General features: G+C 46.4%; 1 protein-coding gene across 1 annotated transcript in view; it reads right to left on the reverse strand.

The window, feature by feature from the left end:
* Positions 1-4,177: 4,177 nt before the first annotated feature.
* Positions 4,178-20,901, reverse strand: part of CFAP74 (cilia and flagella associated protein 74) — a gene marked incomplete at both ends in the record, with an annotated part of 35,054 nt that continues 18,330 nt past the window's right edge. The window contains 18 exons of the mRNA XM_082295576.1: positions 4,178-4,291; positions 5,647-5,781; positions 6,191-6,312; positions 7,097-7,235; positions 8,074-8,228; positions 8,759-8,888; positions 9,195-9,347; positions 9,588-9,707; positions 9,948-10,003; positions 10,362-10,471; positions 10,854-10,988; positions 12,204-12,376; positions 12,995-13,096; positions 13,567-13,843; positions 14,449-14,582; positions 15,785-15,958; positions 16,290-16,377; positions 19,359-19,487. Of these exons, the coding sequence (XP_082151702.1) occupies positions 4,178-4,291; positions 5,647-5,781; positions 6,191-6,312; positions 7,097-7,235; positions 8,074-8,228; positions 8,759-8,888; positions 9,195-9,347; positions 9,588-9,707; positions 9,948-10,003; positions 10,362-10,471; positions 10,854-10,988; positions 12,204-12,376; positions 12,995-13,096; positions 13,567-13,843; positions 14,449-14,582; positions 15,785-15,958; positions 16,290-16,377; positions 19,359-19,487 (2,446 nt within the window). The remainder of the gene's footprint in view (positions 4,292-5,646; positions 5,782-6,190; positions 6,313-7,096; positions 7,236-8,073; positions 8,229-8,758; positions 8,889-9,194; positions 9,348-9,587; positions 9,708-9,947; positions 10,004-10,361; positions 10,472-10,853; positions 10,989-12,203; positions 12,377-12,994; positions 13,097-13,566; positions 13,844-14,448; positions 14,583-15,784; positions 15,959-16,289; positions 16,378-19,358; positions 19,488-20,901) is intronic.

A 20,901-nucleotide genomic window follows, 5' to 3' on the forward strand; every position in this document is an offset into this window, starting at 1 on the left:
GACACCGAGCCCTCGGGGACAGCCCGTGCTGGGCAGCGGAATAAATAACCGGCATCATCGCCGGGGGGGCAGAGCCTCGGCGGGGCAGGGCCGGGTACGACCAGGCAGGACCGCCCCGGCCGGGCCCCGCGGCTCCGGTTCCTTCGCCCGCCCGCGGGAGGGGTCGGGGCCGGGCGGGGCAGAGCTGCCCGGCTCCCCCCGCAGTGCCCCAGCCTCAGCCCCAGCCCCAGCCCCGCGTGCCGTGACCGGGAGGTGAGGGAGGGGACACAGGGAAGGCAGAGGGCTCGGCTTGCAGACATTTCCCTGTAGCGATTCGGGACTGCGCTCGATGCTCTTACCAGAACAGAATGCATCAGGTGTGCAGCAGCTGGACACACGCCTGTGCCTCTGCTATGCCAGAGGGATTGAAGGAGAAATAAAGGAATGAGAAACCTGGTATGAAATATATGAGTCAGAAACAAATGTTTAGAAGAGCAGGTAATTTCCCTTTCTAAAAATAGTCTTCTTAAAACACATGAAACACGACTGAAAAGGTATTGACGGCTCTTTGGGATCGGTTTGCTCCAGGCTATTTAACTGTGTCGAACATTTCAAATGTAGAAATTCCTTATCTCCACCCGTGAGCCTTTTGTTGTATTCTCCTCCCTGTCCAGCTGAGGAGGGCAGTGATGGAGTGGCTTTGTTGGCATCTGGTGTCCAGGCAGGGCCAGCCCAGCCCAATCCCGGGGGCAGCCACTCCGTGGAAAGCACCAACGGACACAATGCCTGGAAAGCACCAGGTGATATTCCCTACTTTTGATTCATAGAACTGAAACCCAGTGTTTCCAGGTTCAGCAATGGCATGTGACAAAGTGACAGCATTGTTTCCTTCTAGCACTGCTAAAGGTCATGGGGCCATTGGTCATTTAGGGAAACCTGTGCTCATACGTGTGAAGCAATTGCTGAAGTCACTTCTGGAGAAGCAGAACATGAATTAATAAATGTGTATGACACTAGTGCTTACTCTCTCACTTTCTGCTTTAGAAATGAGCTGGGTTTGCTTTTAAGGATTATAAAGATCATACACGAGTGTGAATTACTCATTAAACCAGAACTGCATCAGCACCATGAAGTTCATGTTTGCTTTTAGATCCAAATCTGAAAGCACAAGTTTGTGTCCAGGGACCCAAGAGTGGTCACAGTTGCAAAGCTCAGTTTGAAAGCAAAATGGTCACAAGTGCAGTTAGATGAGCAGAAAACTTCATCTTCTGGGAAATATGGAAATATTTCTGAGGTGGCATTTTCCATATTGTCCTCACAGTAGCAGCTCCATCCCTACTGGAGTCCTGTAATATGGAAACAGAAACACCAGGTTCCATGTTTGGAGTCCCCTGGCAGGTTTAATGCCCACTGTGCTACAATTGTGGATAACCCACTCTGGAAGCACAGAACTGAACAGGATTTTGTGCCTTTCCAAGAGACGAACGTGCAGGAGCTGTGCTGAGCTTCTGCTGGGCACTGGGACTTGGCTTTGATTCATGCCAGGAGAACACACCAGCACCCTCAGCTCTGTGCTCAAGGAATTGCCTAAACCCACTACTCCTGGGTCAGCTCCGTGTGTCTAAGTTACCAAGGAATTGTTTCCAGTCTTCAGTTGTCCCAGTCAATTTTCTGTTTATTGGAGAAATATCAAGAAGCTGTTGCATATAAAATACATTCTACATGAGAATTGTGTGGGTAGGAGCATCCTCACAGATCCCTAAATTTCCAGTAAACTGAAGGTGTGCCTCTCTGACCATTGCAGGTTTGCACCATGAAGATTCTAATAGTGGTAACTCTCAGTGCAATGGCAGTGGAACACCCAAGGTTACATTTTGCAGACACAGTAACTGTAGTAGTGTCCTGGGTGAAGCAGCACAGGCTGTACACTTTCCCAATGGATCTGCTTTCCCACATCCAACCATTTGTTTTCCCTTCCACATCAGCCTGTGTCTCTCATTGCCCAAGTGCTGCCCCATGTGAGGGCTGGCACTCTGCTCCCAAAGAACAAAGCAATCCAACAGAAGGAAACCCAATCCTGTCTTGAGCAGCCATTGTGCCCCCAAGAAGTCAAATATGATCACTTTTGAGGCGCCAGCTAAAATAACAGGCTTTTCTCTTATGAAAGGGACTAGAACTTGTTCAGATTTCCATAAGTGCTTCACAGAACGTCAGCTGGAGTTTTACAGGGAGAGTTTACTTTATTTTCAGCCCTCCAGAAATAACCACCTGTTCCTGTTATTCTGGTCCAACCCTCCCCCTGAGAGAACAAACACATTTTGAGTTTTAATAATGGAAACTTTGACCAGTGAAACCCAGAACCTTATGTTCACTTCAATCCTGTGAAAGTACTGATGCGAGTTTTGCAGTCCCAGGAATGCAGGTACACTGGGTGACACCTCTGCTCACACGGAGATGTTGGGTACCAGTGGTGCCTTCAGCTGGTTGGTGGCACCTGCTCCTTACCCTGCCTAACCCTGTGAGGGCACCAATATCTCTGTTTTTACATGCATTCTTTAATTTTTTTTACTTCTTTTTGTCCTCTGGATGCTTCTTCTCAGTACCTGACCTCTGTGAAGGGGAAGATTCCTAAGACAGGGGTGTTGTTGCCTGGTAGATACACATTTTCAGCACTCTCTATGGTTATCATAGCCAGAGTCTGGAGACTGATTTATTGTCAGCCATCACTTTTTGGCTTCCAGGAGTGAAATCTGAAGGATCCTCACACAGTGGATGCCCACAAATTAAGTGCTTGAAATAGCTCCTCCACTCCCACATGCTGTGCCCTTCCTTGCTTTCTGACAACTCCCCTACCATGAGGTCACTGTTGAGTGAGCAGTGCTCTGTGCAATGGTTTTATTTGATGTAGTGGCATTTACTCACCCTTTTGGGGCTGCAGGAGAGCCAGCACACAAAGCCCATTGTGCCCAGCTCCAGGCGCCTGCCCAGCTGCGCCAGCAGCAACACCCAGGGCCTCCAAGGAAAGCAGAGCTGTCCCTGGCTGGCACTGCCACCCCCCAGCTCCTCCCCACCCCAGGACACTGGGATTGCTTCAGCATCTGCAGTCTTTAGACTGAAGAGTTAAGTGACTCCTCAGCCACTCGATCCATTATTAAATGAGAACACATCTCAATGGATCAAACACACTGGCTGGAAAAACAAGCAACCCCCTCTTCACTGCTACAAGCCTCCTCTGTCAAAGGGGGATCCTGGTTAAAATGTTCCTTGTGACAATTGCTTCCCTGCTTTTCCCTGCAGTTCCTAGCTTGTTACCACAGGGATATTTACAAATAACGTTTCTATTTTCTGATTGCATCATCTGAATCAGGGAACATGCCCTTGGAGTGGTGGGGAGGGAACTTTGCCACAGACTGCTTGTGACTCAGGAAAGAGCATGATATGAGATGCACAGGATTATCCTGTTTCTAATGGCTGTGGCCTTCCTGCTCCCTCCATTCTCCAGCTCTGCACTTGCCCTGAACCAGCTGCTGCTTCCTGACAGAAGTTACACCTGCAGGGCATTCTGGCTTCCCCAGAACAGCAGGATCCTGCTCTCAGCCAGAATTCAGCAGAAGGCAAATACAGAAATGCAAAGTTCCTAGACAGCCAGGATTTCTGGCAAGTGTCTGACCAAATCCACGGAACAGCACAGGAATATTCCCCTTTGACCAAGTGTTATCAGGCAGATTTGACTGTACATTGTAAAAGTCACTGCCCAAATGATTTGGAGAAGGCTTGAATAAGAAACTTTATTCTGATTATAAAAAGGTCAAAGCTTTTTCAAATACTATAAAAGGCATCCGAAATTGGAAAAAGATAGAAACTCACCTATGTGGATGTAAACCAGATACTCCTCCTGATGGAATGCCCACCTTTGGGAGACATGGGATTAACAGCAGGTATAACTGCTTGGGGCCCTCAATAATTCTTTCTTCTAACACAAGACTATTGTCACAGAATCAGCTGGAAAAGGAAGCTACTGGCACCAGAGTTTACAGAGAACTTTGGGGGAAACAGAGCAGAAATGTTACATGGCCCTTCCTTCCCACATCCCTGATGCCCTCACAACAATCTCAAAATCTTCTCATGTTTCACCAGAGATCCAGGGATTTCCCAGTATCATAAGCATCCATCTTCCTTTCCATTCGGCCTGGATCCCTCAGTCAGTGGCAGCAGATGCAGACACAACTCTTGCCATGAAGAGGACTCGGTAGGATTCCGTAATGTCACCTTTTACAGTCAGGAGGGCTGACACAAGTGGGGGGTCACTGGTCTGCAGAAAGAACCACACACAAAACCAACCTGGTGTTTTGGACATAGGAGCCATGAGTCAATCACCTTCTAAACTCTGTCTCACATCTGAGTGTTCAAGGTACCAGTTATAGCTACAGGTGACAGGTTACAGCCCACTGTGTTGGTTCCTCTCTATCCCCAAGTGATGCTCATGCAGCAGCCAGTGAGGTATGACAGTGACTCAGCATTCTGTCCCCAGCGTGCCACAGAGACTGTCCCCACGTCACAGCCACGGCAGCTGGGCACAGAGCAGCAGCAGAGCTCCCAGAGAGGGCCAGGAAGGAAACAGATCCTGTCAGCCCCCAGTGAGTGCTCAGTGTTGTGTAAGAACCAGGGGTTACCAAGAGGCATGAGGTGGACTGGATACATCCTGCCAGGAACTCTGCTGCCTCTTTCTGCATGTGATGGCAGAAATCTTTTAATTTTGGAACCAGCTAATCATTCTGCCATCCCACACATGGGGAGTCAATTCCTCCAGTCTCTGTGAATGCCCAAGGATGTGAATCAGGAAGGGCAATCACAGCCCCGTGGAGTTGTTGGGACATCACATCCAACTTCTACACTACAAGGCACAAGTAGCCAGGGCAATGGGGCTCCTAAAGCGGAAAATCCAAAGGCCCCGCTGACTTCCAGGAATGTGCCAAAGGAAAGGCAGCCCATGGCTGAAGAAATGGGAGCAGTGTTGTAGAGTGATCTGTGTAAAGTCAGTTCTGTGCTGGCAGGGCTGCAGCAATTTTGTCCCAGGGCCCTACAGAGCTCCCTCAGGACATCAGAGCCTGTGAACAGCAGCAGCACTTTGGCCTTTGGGCTCTGTAACAGTGACCTGGAGGAAGGGATTCCAAGTTCTTTGGGATACAAGTGGCTCACCCCTGTCATTGTCACCACACAGCCCAGTGCAGCCCTGGGGAGGCAGGAAGGCTCCAGATCATCCCGTTGTTCCCAGCTTCTGTTCCCACTGGGGTCTTTGTACCAGCCCTGCTCCCTCAGGGACTACACACGAGCTGTCACCCAGCTGTGTCTGAGCCACCTGTGCTGTTCACACCCAGCAGCAGCTGTGGGTCACACCCCAACAGGAGCTGTGGGTGACAATCCAACATGAACTGTGGGTGACAATCCAACAGGAACTTTTTGTGACAATCCAACAGGAGCTCTGGGTGACATCCCAGCTGTCGGTGACACCCCAATAGGAGCTGTGGGTCACAGCCCAACAGGAGCCCTTTGTCGCACCCCATCAGGAGCTTTGTGTCACACCCCAGCCGGAGCCCTGTGTGATACCCGCAGGAGCTCGGTGTGACACCCGCAGGAGCTCGGGGCCGCGCCGGGGCCGTGCCTCACCTGCAGGTCGGCAGGTGGCACCCACGAGACGCCGATGCGCCTGAGCTGCCCGCGCTCCAGGGCTCCTTTCGGGCCGTCCAGGGCGAACCCAGCCCGCTGCAGCTCCGGGGCGTTGTCCAGGCTGAACTCCACGGCCTGGCACAGACACGGCACAGTCACACCTGGGCCTCGGAGGCTGCACTGCCCCTGCCCGAACTGCCCTTTGAAACTCCAGCTATCCACTGTGGCGTTCAATGTGTCACCTTGTCACAAAATACTCCATTAAAATAACAGGATCAGAACTGTAATTCAGTTCTGGGCTCCAACTTCTGTGTTTCAGGATTGGGGAAGCAAACTGCTAAATTTTGTGGCTATTTCTTATATTAGCCCCTGAAAAATAATCTTTTCAAACACCGATGTTTTTATAATGTAAAATTTACCAGAAACCCTAAAAGCTATATTTTTAAATTTGTGAATTTTGGACAGAAGGAACAGGCAGCCCTTTGCACACTGTCAGGATCCCCTACAGCACCTGGCACAAACCTGCAGGGTTTATTTCCCTCACCTTCTTGGCTGCCAGCAGAGGACTTTGCATGGCCCCAACGGTGAGCTCTGCCCTGGCTGGCTCTGCTGAGCCCTCCACATACTCCAGGAGCAGGAGAAGGGACCTCACTGCTTCTTGTGGCCCTAAACAAACAGCAACCAAGTCAACTTTGAGACAGTGAAAACTGAGCCTTTGGCAGTTTGGAACCAACACAAATTGCACCAGGATGGTTCAAAACAAAGTGATGTGGTAAACTCAGGAGTTGGCACAGATAAAGAGATCCTTTTACAGAGTTAGTGAGGAATTAAGGAAAAGGAGGGTTTGGATAATTTGCAATTTTAAACTGCAATTGTTACTTGTTTATCAAGTTCCAGGCTTGTTTTCTAGCCTGTGGAACACACCTCTGTGTACTTTATTCCTGTGTCTGTGTGTGTGCTTGGAATTATTTACAGCTCAGGAGTTAGGAGCTGCTTGCATCATGTCTCTGAACACAGATCCTGTCCCAAGGAATTAAGGAAGAGTAACTTCAAACCCCTGAAAGTTTCATTACAGGAAAAACAGGAGAATCCAGGATATGTGATTATATATGAAATAATTTCCTAAACATTTAATACACCTCAGAGAAGTGGCAGAAAGCAAATGTATCTTAATTCTTCATAGTAGTATTACATTATAATCATTTTTGCAGGGAAGTTGCAGAGGTGGAAGATCATCGTTAACACAAAACTGCATTGAAATGAAGAGAAAAACTTTCCTTATGAGAAAGGTTCTTGCATTTTTTGTGTATTATGATTATATGCTGTACCATAACGCTTATTTTTTCTGATTCTGGAAAAATTGTCTTTAATTTCCTTTTTCTTAAAGGAAGAGGAACGTTCCTATATCTTATCCCTCCCTGTTCCATAATAAACAGTGGTGGCTTTTTACCTCTTTCCAGTGCTTTCTGTGATGCCACAGGTGAGGTCACAGCCAAGGACTCCACGGGCACATCCAGGGGCACTCCCCCCTCCACAAACATGGGGTGATCACGGGCTGCACCCTTCAGCTGGATCTCGTGGGCTGTTTGCTGGGTGAGACAGAAAGTCCTGGATGCAGGTGACAGCTCAGGTCACCTGAATCCCACTGGCACCTGACCCAGCAGCACCAGGAAATCGTGGCATCACCTCCCATGTGAACGATCCCAACAATCCTGGGCTGTAATGCAGGAGTTCTGCATCTGCCCCTGGGCTTGCCCACTCTGGCACTTCTGTTTTAAACAACCTGGGAAATGTGCCTCAGGAGGGGACTGGACAAACTATTTATACAAAAGCCACTAAAAGAGGCAAAACTTCTCTGTTGCCAAACTTGGGTCAAGTGTCCGTTCACCTTCAGCTTATCCTGATGTGCATTCCTAACTGCAATCCCAGAGCTGGCAAGGAGAGGAGCAGCTCTTGCTCAGCCCCAGCCCTGTTTGCAGTGCTGCTGCTGGGCATTAGTGGTCACTCTGCACCAACTTTTGGTGTCCTGGCAGGAGCCAGGGCTGCCCGTGGCACGGCCACCTGTGCATCCGGCGGGAGCATCCCAGGGCAGCTCCACTGATGGAACCTGGCACTGAGTGGCTGCAGGAGCAGCTCCCTGGTGCTCCTGCTCCTGCCAGGCCGCGCTGCACAGGTGGGGCTCCCCTCTCCCCTCTGCTCTGCCATTAAATGCTCCCTGCAGGAGCCCCCTTGGAGCTGTGCTCAGCTCCCGTCACCTCCCGAGCACGCCGTGGGAGAGGATAGGGATGGACCCCAAGTCACTGTTGTCATCAATTAATAACTGAATATCTAAACCTGAAGAAAGTCAGAAGGCCCCAAAGCTGCCCTCTCCTCCCTACTGCAGTTCATCCAATATTTACACTATTTTCATAATCCCGATTGTCTCACCTTGCCAAAGAGCAGAACCTTGAGACGGTCGGAGTAGTAGAGACTTTCATGATCAGGGCTGAAAGTAACAACAAAATCCTGGCTCTCCCCAGCCTCAATTTTTCCTCCTGTTGGAGAGACGCTGAACACACTGAAGCCATTATAGTTCTGTGTTCCTGGTAAACAAAAATGAGGATACAGATAAAAAAGGAGGACAGCTCCGTTTTACTTCTTCATAAATTTTAAACCCATTTAATTTTTGTGGGAACAGCAAATAAATAAGAGCTGATACATGGCTTTGCTGCAAAACAGGGTGTTAGGAACACCAGAGAAATCCATCCATCAGTTTGATGCATTCATCTCCAGAGGAACTGAAGCAACATCACAAACCCTTCCTATATTCTTTACAGAGATGGACATCTCTAAATGTAATATTTAATATGCAATTACAATGTGGGTTTATTTAGATTTAAACACTGATATCTCCTTTCTTGTGGGTATTTGCTTGGGCTGCATAAATTTACAGCTCCCCATATTGAAAGAATTACTACAGCTCCTACTGGGGAGCAAAATGAGGTCTTTAATTTCAGGGCTGTGATGCCCCAGGTGTGACAGTTCTGTGGATCTAAGAGGACACAGCAGTGCTGCTTTACACCTCCTGAGTCTTCAGCACAGGAAAAAGAGGAAAGAATAAAAGAAAGTTTACCAACAATCTCTGTTCTCTGCACAGAGGATGTAAGAAAGGATGGAATTTTCTGCCGGTCTCTGTCCCGCGCTGGTGAGAGCGACTCCAGTTGTACGGAGAACGGCAGGGTCAGGGTGGAAGTGTTCTCTATCTGGTGACATTCATTCACACAACAGCATTTGCATTAAGGAAATTGATTCTCAGGCCTGTAGGATCCATAGTTTGCAAAGTGGCTGAATTTATTTTGCTGCCTTAGTGCAGCTCTGTGTCCCCAGATGCCACCAAAGGCACAATTAGTGCTGCCCATAATGTGTCACACCAACCCCCGTCCTCCCCATCAAATACTGGACTTTGGTTATTGACACACTTGGACAAAATCTGGGAGGAGACAGTTTATGTTGTCTTCCTCCTTACAAGAACTCCTGCTGTGCTTTGCAGTTCTGCACAGAGGCCTTACCTTGACTGTGGAAGTCACCGTGTCCCTGGCCATGACATATCCCATGTCCAGCACCTCTCCCACGGAGCACACAGTGCTTGGCATCACCCCGTGCCCGGAGAGGCGGAGGCTGAGGTTGGTTTTTGCCACCTGGATGTCCAGAGTTTCCAAGAACTGCCCAGAGGGTGCCTGGGTTAGTCCATCTGCTGAGGGAATCCCCACCCCTCCAGCTGACCCCTCCCAAATGACCATCCCAGAACTCCTGGGTTTAGGGCACAGATAAAATCCAAGTGTTGGGACAGGGAACAAAGGTTTTCTCCTTGTTCTCATTGTTATCTCCTTGATAACACGTGTGTGCTACACACCCCTCACATCTCTCCTCTTTTCCCCACTGCTGTTGTGTCTTTTACTCACCCATTTATCCTCCCTTGGACAAAAAGAGATGATGAGGGGTTTACTTTCACCTGGCTCAAGCATTCCAACTGCTCTGACCAACAGGAAGGGGCCATTGGGATTCAGAACTGAGAATCCCAGCTAAAACAGTGCAACTCAAGGAAAAAAGTTCATAAAGATTGAGAAAAAATATATGAGAACAGATTCTACGTATTGTTTATATGTCTTTGGTCTGAACTAACCATCTATAGCTTTTGAGAGATCAATAACTCAAGAGAGAAGATGAGCTGGTGCTTTGGTGTCCAGCAGTTCCTCCTGCATAGACAGAGTCTGATTCAGCAGAGGCTGAAGGAAGAGTTCACGTGCTCCAAACAAGGATACTTCCAGCTTCCCTGGAGAGATGTTCTCTATCGTAATTCTCTTCATCATTCTTTGGCCTGCAAGGAATGAAAACACTTCCCAAAGTGAGGATGCTCATCCCTGCTCTCCCACTCCTCCCCTTTACTCCTGCTCCTGTCTGGGCCAGACACTCAGCCCAGGCCTATGGCTATGGCACCACTCAAAGCTCACCAAAATGCTTTCAGATTTGGACAGTCCCTTCTGGAGCTTCCAGGTCCATGTTTGGGGATCAGGTCTGCTCTTTGATGGGCCTCAGCTGGCCAGAGAATCCTTGTTTTCCACCTAAATACCCATGAAGGGCTAATTTCTATCCTGACTTTTGAAAATGCAAAACTCTGCTCGGAAGAACTCACCATCAGAGAGAAACCACTCAAAATCAGAATTCAAATTCCATACCTACAGAAATGTCCCCAAAATTGGCCACGTTGTTCCCGGTGTCGGAAGTGATCAGAACAGGCGGGGCTACAGCGGGGCAGTGCAGCTCCAGGTACAAGGTGTTGTGAGGGCTGGAGAGAGAGCAAAGGGGTTTGGGGAGTAAAAGGGCAGAGCTCTGGGATCACACAGAGATACCAACCATTGCCAGGGATCTGCTGTGTCACAGGGTGTCGCTGCTCTGGTGTGACAGCACAGCACAGGGCTCGCTGACTGAGTGACTGTGCCTGAGCAGAGATGAGCTACAGCTGCCTCAAAGTTTTCACACAATTATTCCTTCAGCTGCTTTGATATTCATGTGTTTGATTCTTATCCAACTGGTGGGCTGGGAGCATGAGTTTCTACCACTGAGCTATGAAGTAATTAAGATCAGAAAACAAATTTCTCCCCCAAATGAATAAATTAGCAAGCCCACCATTTCCCCCTCACATCTCTGGGTTATCCAGCTTCACCCACCTGCAGGTTAAGTTCCCAGAGCCCTCCTCTCCAGTGGCGTGGCCACTTGCAACAAAGCATGGGATGATGTATTTGTTAAAGCTCCCTCTGAAACTCCTCATCAGGGAAGCCTGGGCTGCCCTATAAGAATCAGAACTAGAGAATCCAGGAGTAAGAATTATCTCAGTGAGTGACAGAGCAAGAAAAAGATCAAATAAATATTTGCTGAGCTATTTGTGATAATTGTTTCTTAGTCACACATTCAAAATTGAATGTAACAGTGAAACTAAATAACTGTCAGTAGTGGACCCACCCTACAAAGTGGTTGGCTTTTGTTGCCAAAAGAGAATAAAAATGAAGAACCCAGTTAACAGGTGTTACCCTAAAGATTGCAAAAACCTCAATACAATTTCCTTTGGTTGAATACATCAAGTACTCCTTTGGTTGAGTACACCAAGTGTCTTCCAATACTTCTACATCATTTCAGTGACATGTAAGTAAACACACAGGATTACATTGCTCTAATGCAATACTAGGTAATACTTCTAAAATAGGGATTTTATTTTTATGATCTCTACTGAAAGTATTTAAAAATTATAGTTAATGGATTGCAATGAATATGGGATTTTAGTAAAAGATATCAAAACATCCAGTACAGCCAAATGCTTGGTCCTGAAGTATGTATTTACTTCCAAATACTTCCAAATTCCTGAGATTGGGCAGAAGTGTGGCTCTGAGAAGTTGAATTACCTGCTACACAAGGGCCCTCAAGTATCAGATTTTGCATGTGAGTCTCCCAACCTCCAGCCAGCAATACTGTTGATGTTAACTCTCCCTGAGGGGCTCACACTGCACAGGGACTGCTTCAAATGCACATTTTCCAGCAGCATTTCACTGCCAGCACTGAGGCTGACCATGACTAATGTGCTGGACTGTGTAAGCCCTCAAATTAAAAACAGAAATTACTCCCTGCTGTGGATTTGGGCCATCAGCTGGTTCTCGTACATCTGTTCAGAAAAGGTTTTTTGAGTAGTTTCTGTTGGTCCCCAAGTTGAGCTTTTCAGCTGCCCTTTCCATAAACCCCGTGTTGGCTCAGCCCCATCCGCCCGCACAGCCCCAGCTCCTGCTCCCTGACAGATTCTTTGAAGTCTTCAATCCTTCTGATGCATAAAGGGATTCTTTGCCTCACATGAGAGGGTACAGCTGTGTGGCTCACAAGCAGCACTAATTTTGGAAACAGCCTCTGCAACACAGCTGAAGCTGTTCCCTCTCCAGTTTGCTCTCTTGTCTACCTACAGCTTTAGTAGATTTATTAAACTACTTCTAAAGAGAATGTTGTCTGTGTAGTACAAGATGCTTCTGTTGACTTACTCAGGCTTTAACTCTTCGGGTTTTGGCTCTTTAGGGCTATTTACAGCAGTCAGGCTTTTCCTGCTTCCAGCCTTTCCTCCAGGAATGGAAACACTTGATTTCTTTTGCTCTTTCTTTGCATCTTTCTTCTTTTTGCCCAGCGGAGACTGAGGGGGACCAAGACAGGAGTGAGCAAAGGCACAGCCCTGGCCCAAGGACACAGAGCAAGGAGGGGACACAGAGCAGGGGACAAGGGACAGCAGGATTATGGTGACAGCCCACAGACACAGTAGCTACTAAAGACAAATTTCCATTAATGTAAAATAAAAAAATTAAGTTGAAACGGACATATTTTACCACCTCTTAGAAGAAGAGGTCTCCTCTTGGAGCAGATGAGTAGAAGTCTGTATCTCATGGGAATTTATCTCATAATCAGAGACAACCACAGGTGCTCACATAAATTAACTGACCTGAGGGTTGCATATAAAGTCCATGGATGTTATAAATCTGCAGGAAGTGTAGAAGCTTTTTTTTTTAAAGAGTATTGCAGTTGGAATTTGCAATAAAACCCTCTAGGAATACTTTGGAAATTGTGAGCATGCAATTAAATTATTGCTCAGTGAACAGGCCACACATTCAGTGCACCAGCACAGGCACAATCTCATCCTTTACAGGCAGGTCTTGCATGGACCATGAGCTTGGGCTTCATTAATATGCATATAATTTTATGATAAAAATACCATCCAGAGAAACAAATATCTGGAAGTGACAGACCAGCAGCATGTGCTGTTCTTAGCATTTCTTACTTGTACTCCTGCCTCTGGCACAGCTGCTGCGCTGAGCCTCCGCGCTGCCTCTTCCCCGATTTGCTGATCCGACAGCGCCGGGCTGAAGGACACTCGGATGGAGCTTTTCTGGGAATGTGAGAGCACACGCAGGAGTGAGGGCACAGCTCAGCCCTCAGGCACGTGTGACACCTACAGAGCTCAACAGGAGCACAGGAGCAGCACAGAATCCACACATCCAGTACCCTGCTGCTCTAAGTGAATCACAGCGTCCTCGGGATAAGGGCACCCACAGCTTTTTTGGAAGTCCAGGATGTTACACTGGGCTGGGTTTACCTGACCAATACTTTTGATATTTAAACATTCTTCAGTTAAATCACAGTGACAACACTGGGGACAGAACACTCCCATAAGGCATTAGCCAGATTTGGTGCTTAAACCCTCCTGTCTGATCTAAAACATTCTTTCAAACAATACAAAATATTCCAGCTATTCTAACAACAACTGATGTTTTGAGCTTTGTTTACAAGTGACAGCCTTTGTAAGGATGCAGATGATCAAAGATTCAGCAGAACACCCAACATTTAAAGTGAATTTACCTGCCCAGGCAGCACAGTTCCCACAGAAGGTGTAATAGTCACAGGACAGTCTCGGGGCACGTGGAACTCAAAGGAAGTGGGGCCAACTGGGACAGGGTCCCCACTGCCAATCCGTGGGACAGGGTGAGTGAGGGGGTTCCCATCCACGTGGGAATTGATCACATCCAGAGTGGCTGAAGACATGGAGTTCAGGGCTGTAGCAGCAAACTGAACCAAGGAATGAGACAATTCAAGAGGTGGGTGGACTCCAACTGCTTTGCATGACAGCTTGAATTGTCTAAAAATAAACACATGATAAATTGTCTCAGCATAAAATAGTGTCTTAATCAGCCCGGAAAATAGGGAGCTAATCCTGTAGTCCCTATTTAAGCAGAATTTCAAGCTTGCAATGGGAATTTTGCCTAAAGATGAACAATAATACTATCTATTTTTAATGCACAATTGGCCAGAGTCCCTGCTTGAATTCTTCCTCTGTGAACTTCTGGAAATACATCCAGTCAAATCAAAGTTTATGCCATCATTATTGCAGTAGCATTGGCTTAATGCATGGAGCATTTTTATAAAAAAGAATTCCTTCAGTAATTGTGCTGAAAAAGCAGCAGAGCACTGCAGGTTGAGGGCTTGGAGCTTGGCTGTGGGACAAGGGTAAACTTGAGGAGGGGGTGGGAAAAGTCATCTCAGTAAAGACAGACATGTAAACCAAGGATGAAACCAACAGGAGCTGAGCAACTCTTGCAACTGGAGAATTCCCACCTTCCTCATCTGCTTATCCCAGCCTCACCTCCCCAAAGCAGGCAGGGATTTAATTTCTGATCTGGGTCAACAGTGGGAGTCCAATGTGATTCATGTTTTAGCTTCCCTGCTGTCCATCCATTAACACACCTGTTGATCTCTGTCCTGCATGTCAACTCAAAGCTGTACTCTTTTGCCTTGGTGGCTTTAAAGATTATGTCCAGTGTCAGGCTTTCCAGGGGAAGAATAATTCCAAATCCATCGTTGGGCTGAACTTCAACAAACTTCAAAATGGCAGGATAAGAAATCATTAGTTAAATTATCAGTTTATTAATAAATTAAAATAAGACATTATTGGCAAGATTTAAAAAATTTGTTATCAAATGTGGAACTGTCAGGAAAAGAAAAACCTTCCAGGGAGAAGTTTTTGTCTGAGTCAGTGCCCAGAGTCTGAGGGGCAGAGTTCTCATCTCAAAGTAACTCAAAAGGCATTAAATCCATTAACTCAGATTTCAGGAGAATCCCTTCCCCAACTGTGAAAATCACCTTGCTCTAAGGTTTATTTACTCTCCATAGACAACTGACTGAAATATGATAAAAATCTCAGCAGCTGCCCCATGTCTTTGAAGGCTGATTCCTGTCTGAGGCACGGACACCACAGGGACAGGAGCAGCTCCACATCCACAGCTGTACAGTGGCTTGTGCTTGAGTTGAAGATGATTCAAGAAAGTCTCCCCATCACACTTTAGGCTCCTCAGGAAACACATGCTGAGAAGTGAAACTTTCATGAAGCTGAAGTTAACAATTTCTTTTAGCTACTCTTTGATTTTAATCCCTAAACCAGCAGAGAACAGGACAATGCCTATTTACCTGCCAGGTTCCTCCAGCTCTGATGCCAGTCTGCCCCAACCATTTCACACTGTGATCACCCTGCTATTATGGAGCTTGAGGAACCAACTTTGTGCCAAAAGTTATTCAGGACACCCAGCCTACATGAACCCAGCAGCTCCTGTGATTAATTCTGTGCTTCCAAAAGTCACCCAGAAAGTGCCCAGGCATGGCTCGGGATGGTTCCCAAGGAGCATTTTAAAGACAAAGCCTTTGGGCACTTGGTGCAAAGTGGGCACATTCCTCAGCCTCAAGGCCACAGCCACAGCCCCAAGCCTGTTTTATTTAATGGTAAAAGTGTCCTTGGTGTTTTCTTAGGAGATCTCTCGGTGTAAAAACCCAGGAATTCTAAAAGGAAAAGGTGAGGAACAGGAAAATCTCCTCCCAGGTGTTTGCACTGCTTGGAAATGCAGAGGGTGTCACCCAGTGAGATTCACACACTCCAGGACAGAACCAAGCCGGGTGCCTCCACAGGAGCAGGATTCCCATGGGCTGCAAGAACCAGTCATGGTTTATTTACACTCACACTGGAACACGTTCCCATGACACTGAAATCTATTTTGACAGCAGAGGGGGTGTGTGTGGGATAAGTCCGTACCTCTGGCAGTCCCACAAATCCAAACTCCTGTGGCAAGATGGATTTGTTTGTGAGGATGACATTTGCCTGCACAGCTTCATAGATCGTGCAGTATCCAAAGTTGATCTGTGCTGGGCTGATTTCCAAATCAGAAGTAGTAACAATGGCATGGACAGTAAAATTAACTTTTTTAGCCTGAAACAAATGCAAGAGCACAGGATAAAAACCTCCAACTGTGGGTTGTAAGGACAGGATTGAAATGAAATATCCTCCAAAAAAAGTTACTCTGTTCCTTGACAGTAACATGAGATCAGCACTGAGGAGAAAGGATTTGACTTTCTGTATTGCAAACGTGACAAGAAAAAATGATCAAATCTGTGTTAGTACTTTAAGCATCTTTTACTATTATCACAGAACCTCAATTAGTCAAGAACTAATCTAAAATTAGGTATTATTAAGTGAACATTCATTAATATAATTTACATAAACTGTCAGTCTGATAATCAGCATCACAAAAATCTCTAACCTTGTCCACGAGCAGGATTGTCACTGGGACCTCCAGGATTCCTGTCTCTGCATTGAAATAGCTCCCTGCATCTTCTGGAAGGGACTGCCTGAAAATCCCAAAGTACAAATCCAAAGTACAGTCAGTGCCATTAAAACATTCTATTTTCTCACTAAGGGAAATAATAAACTTCTGATGGATTATTTCTGAACAGAAAGAACAACAAACTGAATTCTGTTACTTAAGGGCCAGAAGTTTTATTATTCACAGCTTTTAATCTTAATTTAATTCTCCTCAAATAAGAGGATTCACCTGGTTAAGCATCAACTCCAGTTCTTCACTGAAGGGAAGAATCATTAAAATTTTGCTTGCAAGACAAATGCAAGTATTAGAGAAAATGGAAAAAGAATGGTGGAAGAAAATGCCAATTAAAAATTATTGACCTGTGAAGTCCCACCTCCTGACCAAGGGAAAGAAGATGCAGTCAGGTCAAGAATATTCTGGATTTGCCCCAGATTTCCTTCAGCCTGGCATCCCCAGGCAATGCTCTGAGCAGGAGGGCACGGGCTGCAAGGCAGTGATGTCAGAATGATTGACCTTGTACAGTTATATTGGATTTTTTTTGTTTGTTTTTAAAGAAAGGATTTTGGACACGCAGGATTTTAAGGGAGGTCACAGAGGTCAGCATCCATTTATCCTTTTAAAAAAATGCCAACCAGTCATTTAAAATTCTGAAAAATTAAAAGCTTACACTCTAATCAGAATATAAACCCTGTGCATCTTTGCTGCAGCCCCAGCATGTCACCAACCCAGCCCAGGCAGTGGCTCCCTTTGACGACTGAAGTTAATGATCAGCCTGAGGCAGAACCACTTTGTATCCCAAGGCAGAGACATGAAGTGAACAAACCTGGGGCCCAGCAGTGCCTGGTTACAGACCAGCTGAAGAATTTATAAGGAATATGCAGCTTTTCTGTAGGTGAAGCATCTTGCTGTCACAAGCTCCATTTCAGAGCTTCAAACCAAGACAATACAAACCTGGAGCATTTTTAGCTCTGCTGCACTATTTTTATCTCAGAGCACCACAGTGAGTTGCTTCCTGTTCTTGGGTCTCCACAGTGCTCATGTTCTACTACTACTCATGGAATTAATGCAACTCTTTAATGTATTGTTAAAGAATAAAAGTAACACCCACTCAGTCACCATGGTGATCCAATATCTTGCTGTTATTTTGCAACAAGGGTGATGTTCAAAGGTGTTGGGAAGTTCTTTACAGACAGAACTGGGGTTAAGTATAAGGGAGGAGTAGAGCATCAGTTTTCACTTTGTCACAGGACATCTGAATAGCAGAAGAAATTAATCTATTTCATAATAATCCAGAGGGGGAAGGAAATATTTGTAACTGTACGGACACAGGGATGGACTCTAAATTAGCTGCTGTGCCTCGGGGAAAAGGTCCTGGAATCCTTCAAAAAGTTCTCTGAAAATGGCACAATTAAAGAGAAGCACAAAAGACAAATCAGATTTAGACTGCCAGTACCTGCAGGACTAGTTCCAAATGCAGGGAACTACAGGATGTGGTGTTTGGGAATTCTGAAAGGCACCAGAGCAGAGAACTTGCCTTCAACTGAACAGGAAATGTTGGCTTCAAACTCCCAGCAGTTGGGTTTTGGAACACCTGCCCGAGCACATCCCTGTCCACAGAACACTCGGGAGAACTTCCCGAGCCTTCAGGGAGCTCCCTGCCCTCTTAGCACTGCTGAGTGGGGGGTTCTTTTCCCTTTGGTGTCACTATTAATTCCCTTTGGTGGAGCACTATTAATAGAGCTCCTCATGCCAGCTCACAGAGAGGCCCTCACGGAAATGTGTCACTGGCTCAGTGCTTCCCCGCAGCTCCCAGCTCCGCGCCGCACGCGCTCCCCCCGCATTAGGTCTTTAAAACTGATCTGTACCTTCAAACAGCCAGACACTTATTTAGTGTGTCAGAAATGCCTTAATCTCATCAAATCTCCTTTCTAAAGCTTCCCTGTTTTTTAAAGGAAGATTAAGATTCTAAATCCAAGCTCTGCTTCCATCCACTCGGAGAGGGTAACAGTGCTTCGCAGCAGCTGAAGATGAGGAACTGAAATATGTCATCATGTTAGTGTTGTTGTAATCTGATGGGATTTGAGATGCTGCAAGAACTGTAAATACTTTCAGTTCTTTGAATACTAACCTGGTGAAAATTTTGCCATCAGTGATTAGACTCTCAGGGTAGAATCCAGAGGTGCTGAGCACATCTGTGAGAACTCAAACATCCATGGGACTAAAAACCCACATCAAAGAAGCAGCAGGTTTGCAGCAGCAGTCAAAGCCAAAGCCATTGAAGTATTTGGCTGTACACCAAAATTAATTCCATATGTCATTAATTACTTTTTGAAAAGAAATATCCTGCTGAATTCCTTAGAATGGCAATGATGAGGTAAATAAAATTAACAGTGGTCGATGGGAGCTTTGGTATTTAAATTTTTATAAACTGGAATTGTTTCCTATCACTGACCTATGTTTGTATTTGTAGATGTATCATAAAATGGAGAAGCAAAATTTGCTGGGATAAAGATTTTAGCATCATGAGATGTTACATAAAACACCATGTGAAATTCAAGATCAATACCTTCATCATTTGGAGAAAAATGTACCTGGGGAGGAGAGATATGGACAGGAAGCCCAACCACTCTCACCGTAATTAGCAAGCACAGGAGTTCTTGTCAGAAATTATTCAATCAGTGATCCATGAAGCAGCCACCTGCCTCAATAACCTCCCTCCTGGACAAGAATAGAACGGGAGCAGCCTACCAGGAATGTGAGAGCTCGGATTGTCACAGTGCTGCTGCCACCACAGGGAGGGCATTGCCTCACAGCCCTGGCAGCCAAGTTCATTTCCTCCTGGAGCATCTGGCAGCTTCCAGGGGGACAGGGGGGAGACCAGACCTGCACTGCAGCAGCACTGCGAGGTCAAGCCTGGACAGCAGGAGGGAACAACAACCCTGCTCAGCTTTTCCACTGACACTGTCTGAAATCCTGAGAGATTAGAGTTGGATTAATGTTGGTTACCTGGGCAGGAACTTGAGCTGTGCACTGAAGGATGACTGAGCCTGGATGTAGCCTGTTTTTGGAAGCAGCTCCATGTGCTTGCTCAATTCTCTGCACACCTCAAACTTCAAACGCAGCGTGGTTGTTGCTCTGCAAACACATCAGACGTGCTCAGGTGCCTTTGAGGCCACTTCAGCGACTCTGGAGTCTGAGCCCTCCTGCCCCCACCCCTGCTTTGTAATCAGAACAATCCCAAGCTTCCTTTGAAAATGATGGGCATGGAAAGCTGCTACAGCAAGTTCACACAGTTGTGTTCTCTTTTAAGTACAGAAAACAAGACTTGGAAGTTCTGTAACAAGCCCAGCTGCAGTGCAAACAGTGCACACACTGATCCAAACAGAACTGTCAGAGCTCAGCACAGTGCTAAGTCAGGTCGGGGTGAGTCAAGGCCAAGCTGTTGTGAAATATCAGCTGATTATTTGCTCCTAACATACCCTGGCTCTGTCTGGATCAATAGGATGACTGAACCCTGGTGGCTTCTTTAAACAGATGTAACTTGTCCTCCACCAGCAGAGATTCTGCAGGGCTGGAAGTCACAGCGTGGCTGAGCTGGTCCTGCCAGCTCCTCTGCTAAACCTTGGGATCAGTTTGCCCTAGGAATGGCACACTGGAAGCCAGGAATCCTCTGCCTGTCTACTGAATTCTGGCCCCATCATAGCACAGCAATAGCCATGGATCATCCCCTGCTTTGGAATGTTATGCCTAAGTGCAAAATTGCCGAGCAATTTACAAATATTTCAGCTTGTCATTCTCCTTCCCCTGGACTGGTTTCCAAGCTGTCAGGCCAGATGGTCTCCTCTAAATCAACAGCTACAGCAAGTGGGGTTGGGAGCCTGCAATGATTTCTGACTGTTGACAATCTAAGAGAATTATATACTACTTCATTAAATCAGTGCAGATTATAACCTGCCAAAGAAATTACTTTTCAAAATGATTTCTATTGAACATGATTCTGATAAGACACCTTCACCCTTTATGCTGCTTATTTATGCTGCCTGATTATCAGGGTCTTCATGACCAGAAAAAAACCCAAACCAAAACCCAGAACAAAACCAGTATTAACAGTATTTTACTATTCACCAGAGTTTTCTGGGACATTCCAGTGCCAGAAGTATCTGAATCACCTGGAAACTTTATCTTCCCCTTGTGCTACAGCCTACAAGTCACAGCCAGTGGGACAAGGCAGGCTCCAGGAGGAATCCTCCTCCTGACACACCACAGGGAAGTGTCAGGAGCTCCTGGAGGGAGAAACTGCTCAGGCCACAACAGGATGAAATCAATCCACTTTTGCAGGATAAAGAGTTGACACATTATATTCCTGCACATGAAATACACTGAATTTCAGCCCACCTGACTGTATAACAGGCAATTTTTCCTAATTTCCTATAAATCAAAGCCTTGACTTGCCAAGGTGCCAAGGACAGGCTACTACAGATTAAGTGCTCTTAATTTAGTGAAACTTGGCAAAGGATCAGCAGGATTTTTCCCTCAGTTAAGAAGTTTT

This window comes from Coloeus monedula (genome assembly GCF_965178545.1).
Source record: "Coloeus monedula genome assembly, chromosome: 22".
Taxonomy (NCBI): domain Eukaryota; kingdom Metazoa; phylum Chordata; class Aves; order Passeriformes; family Corvidae; genus Coloeus; species Coloeus monedula.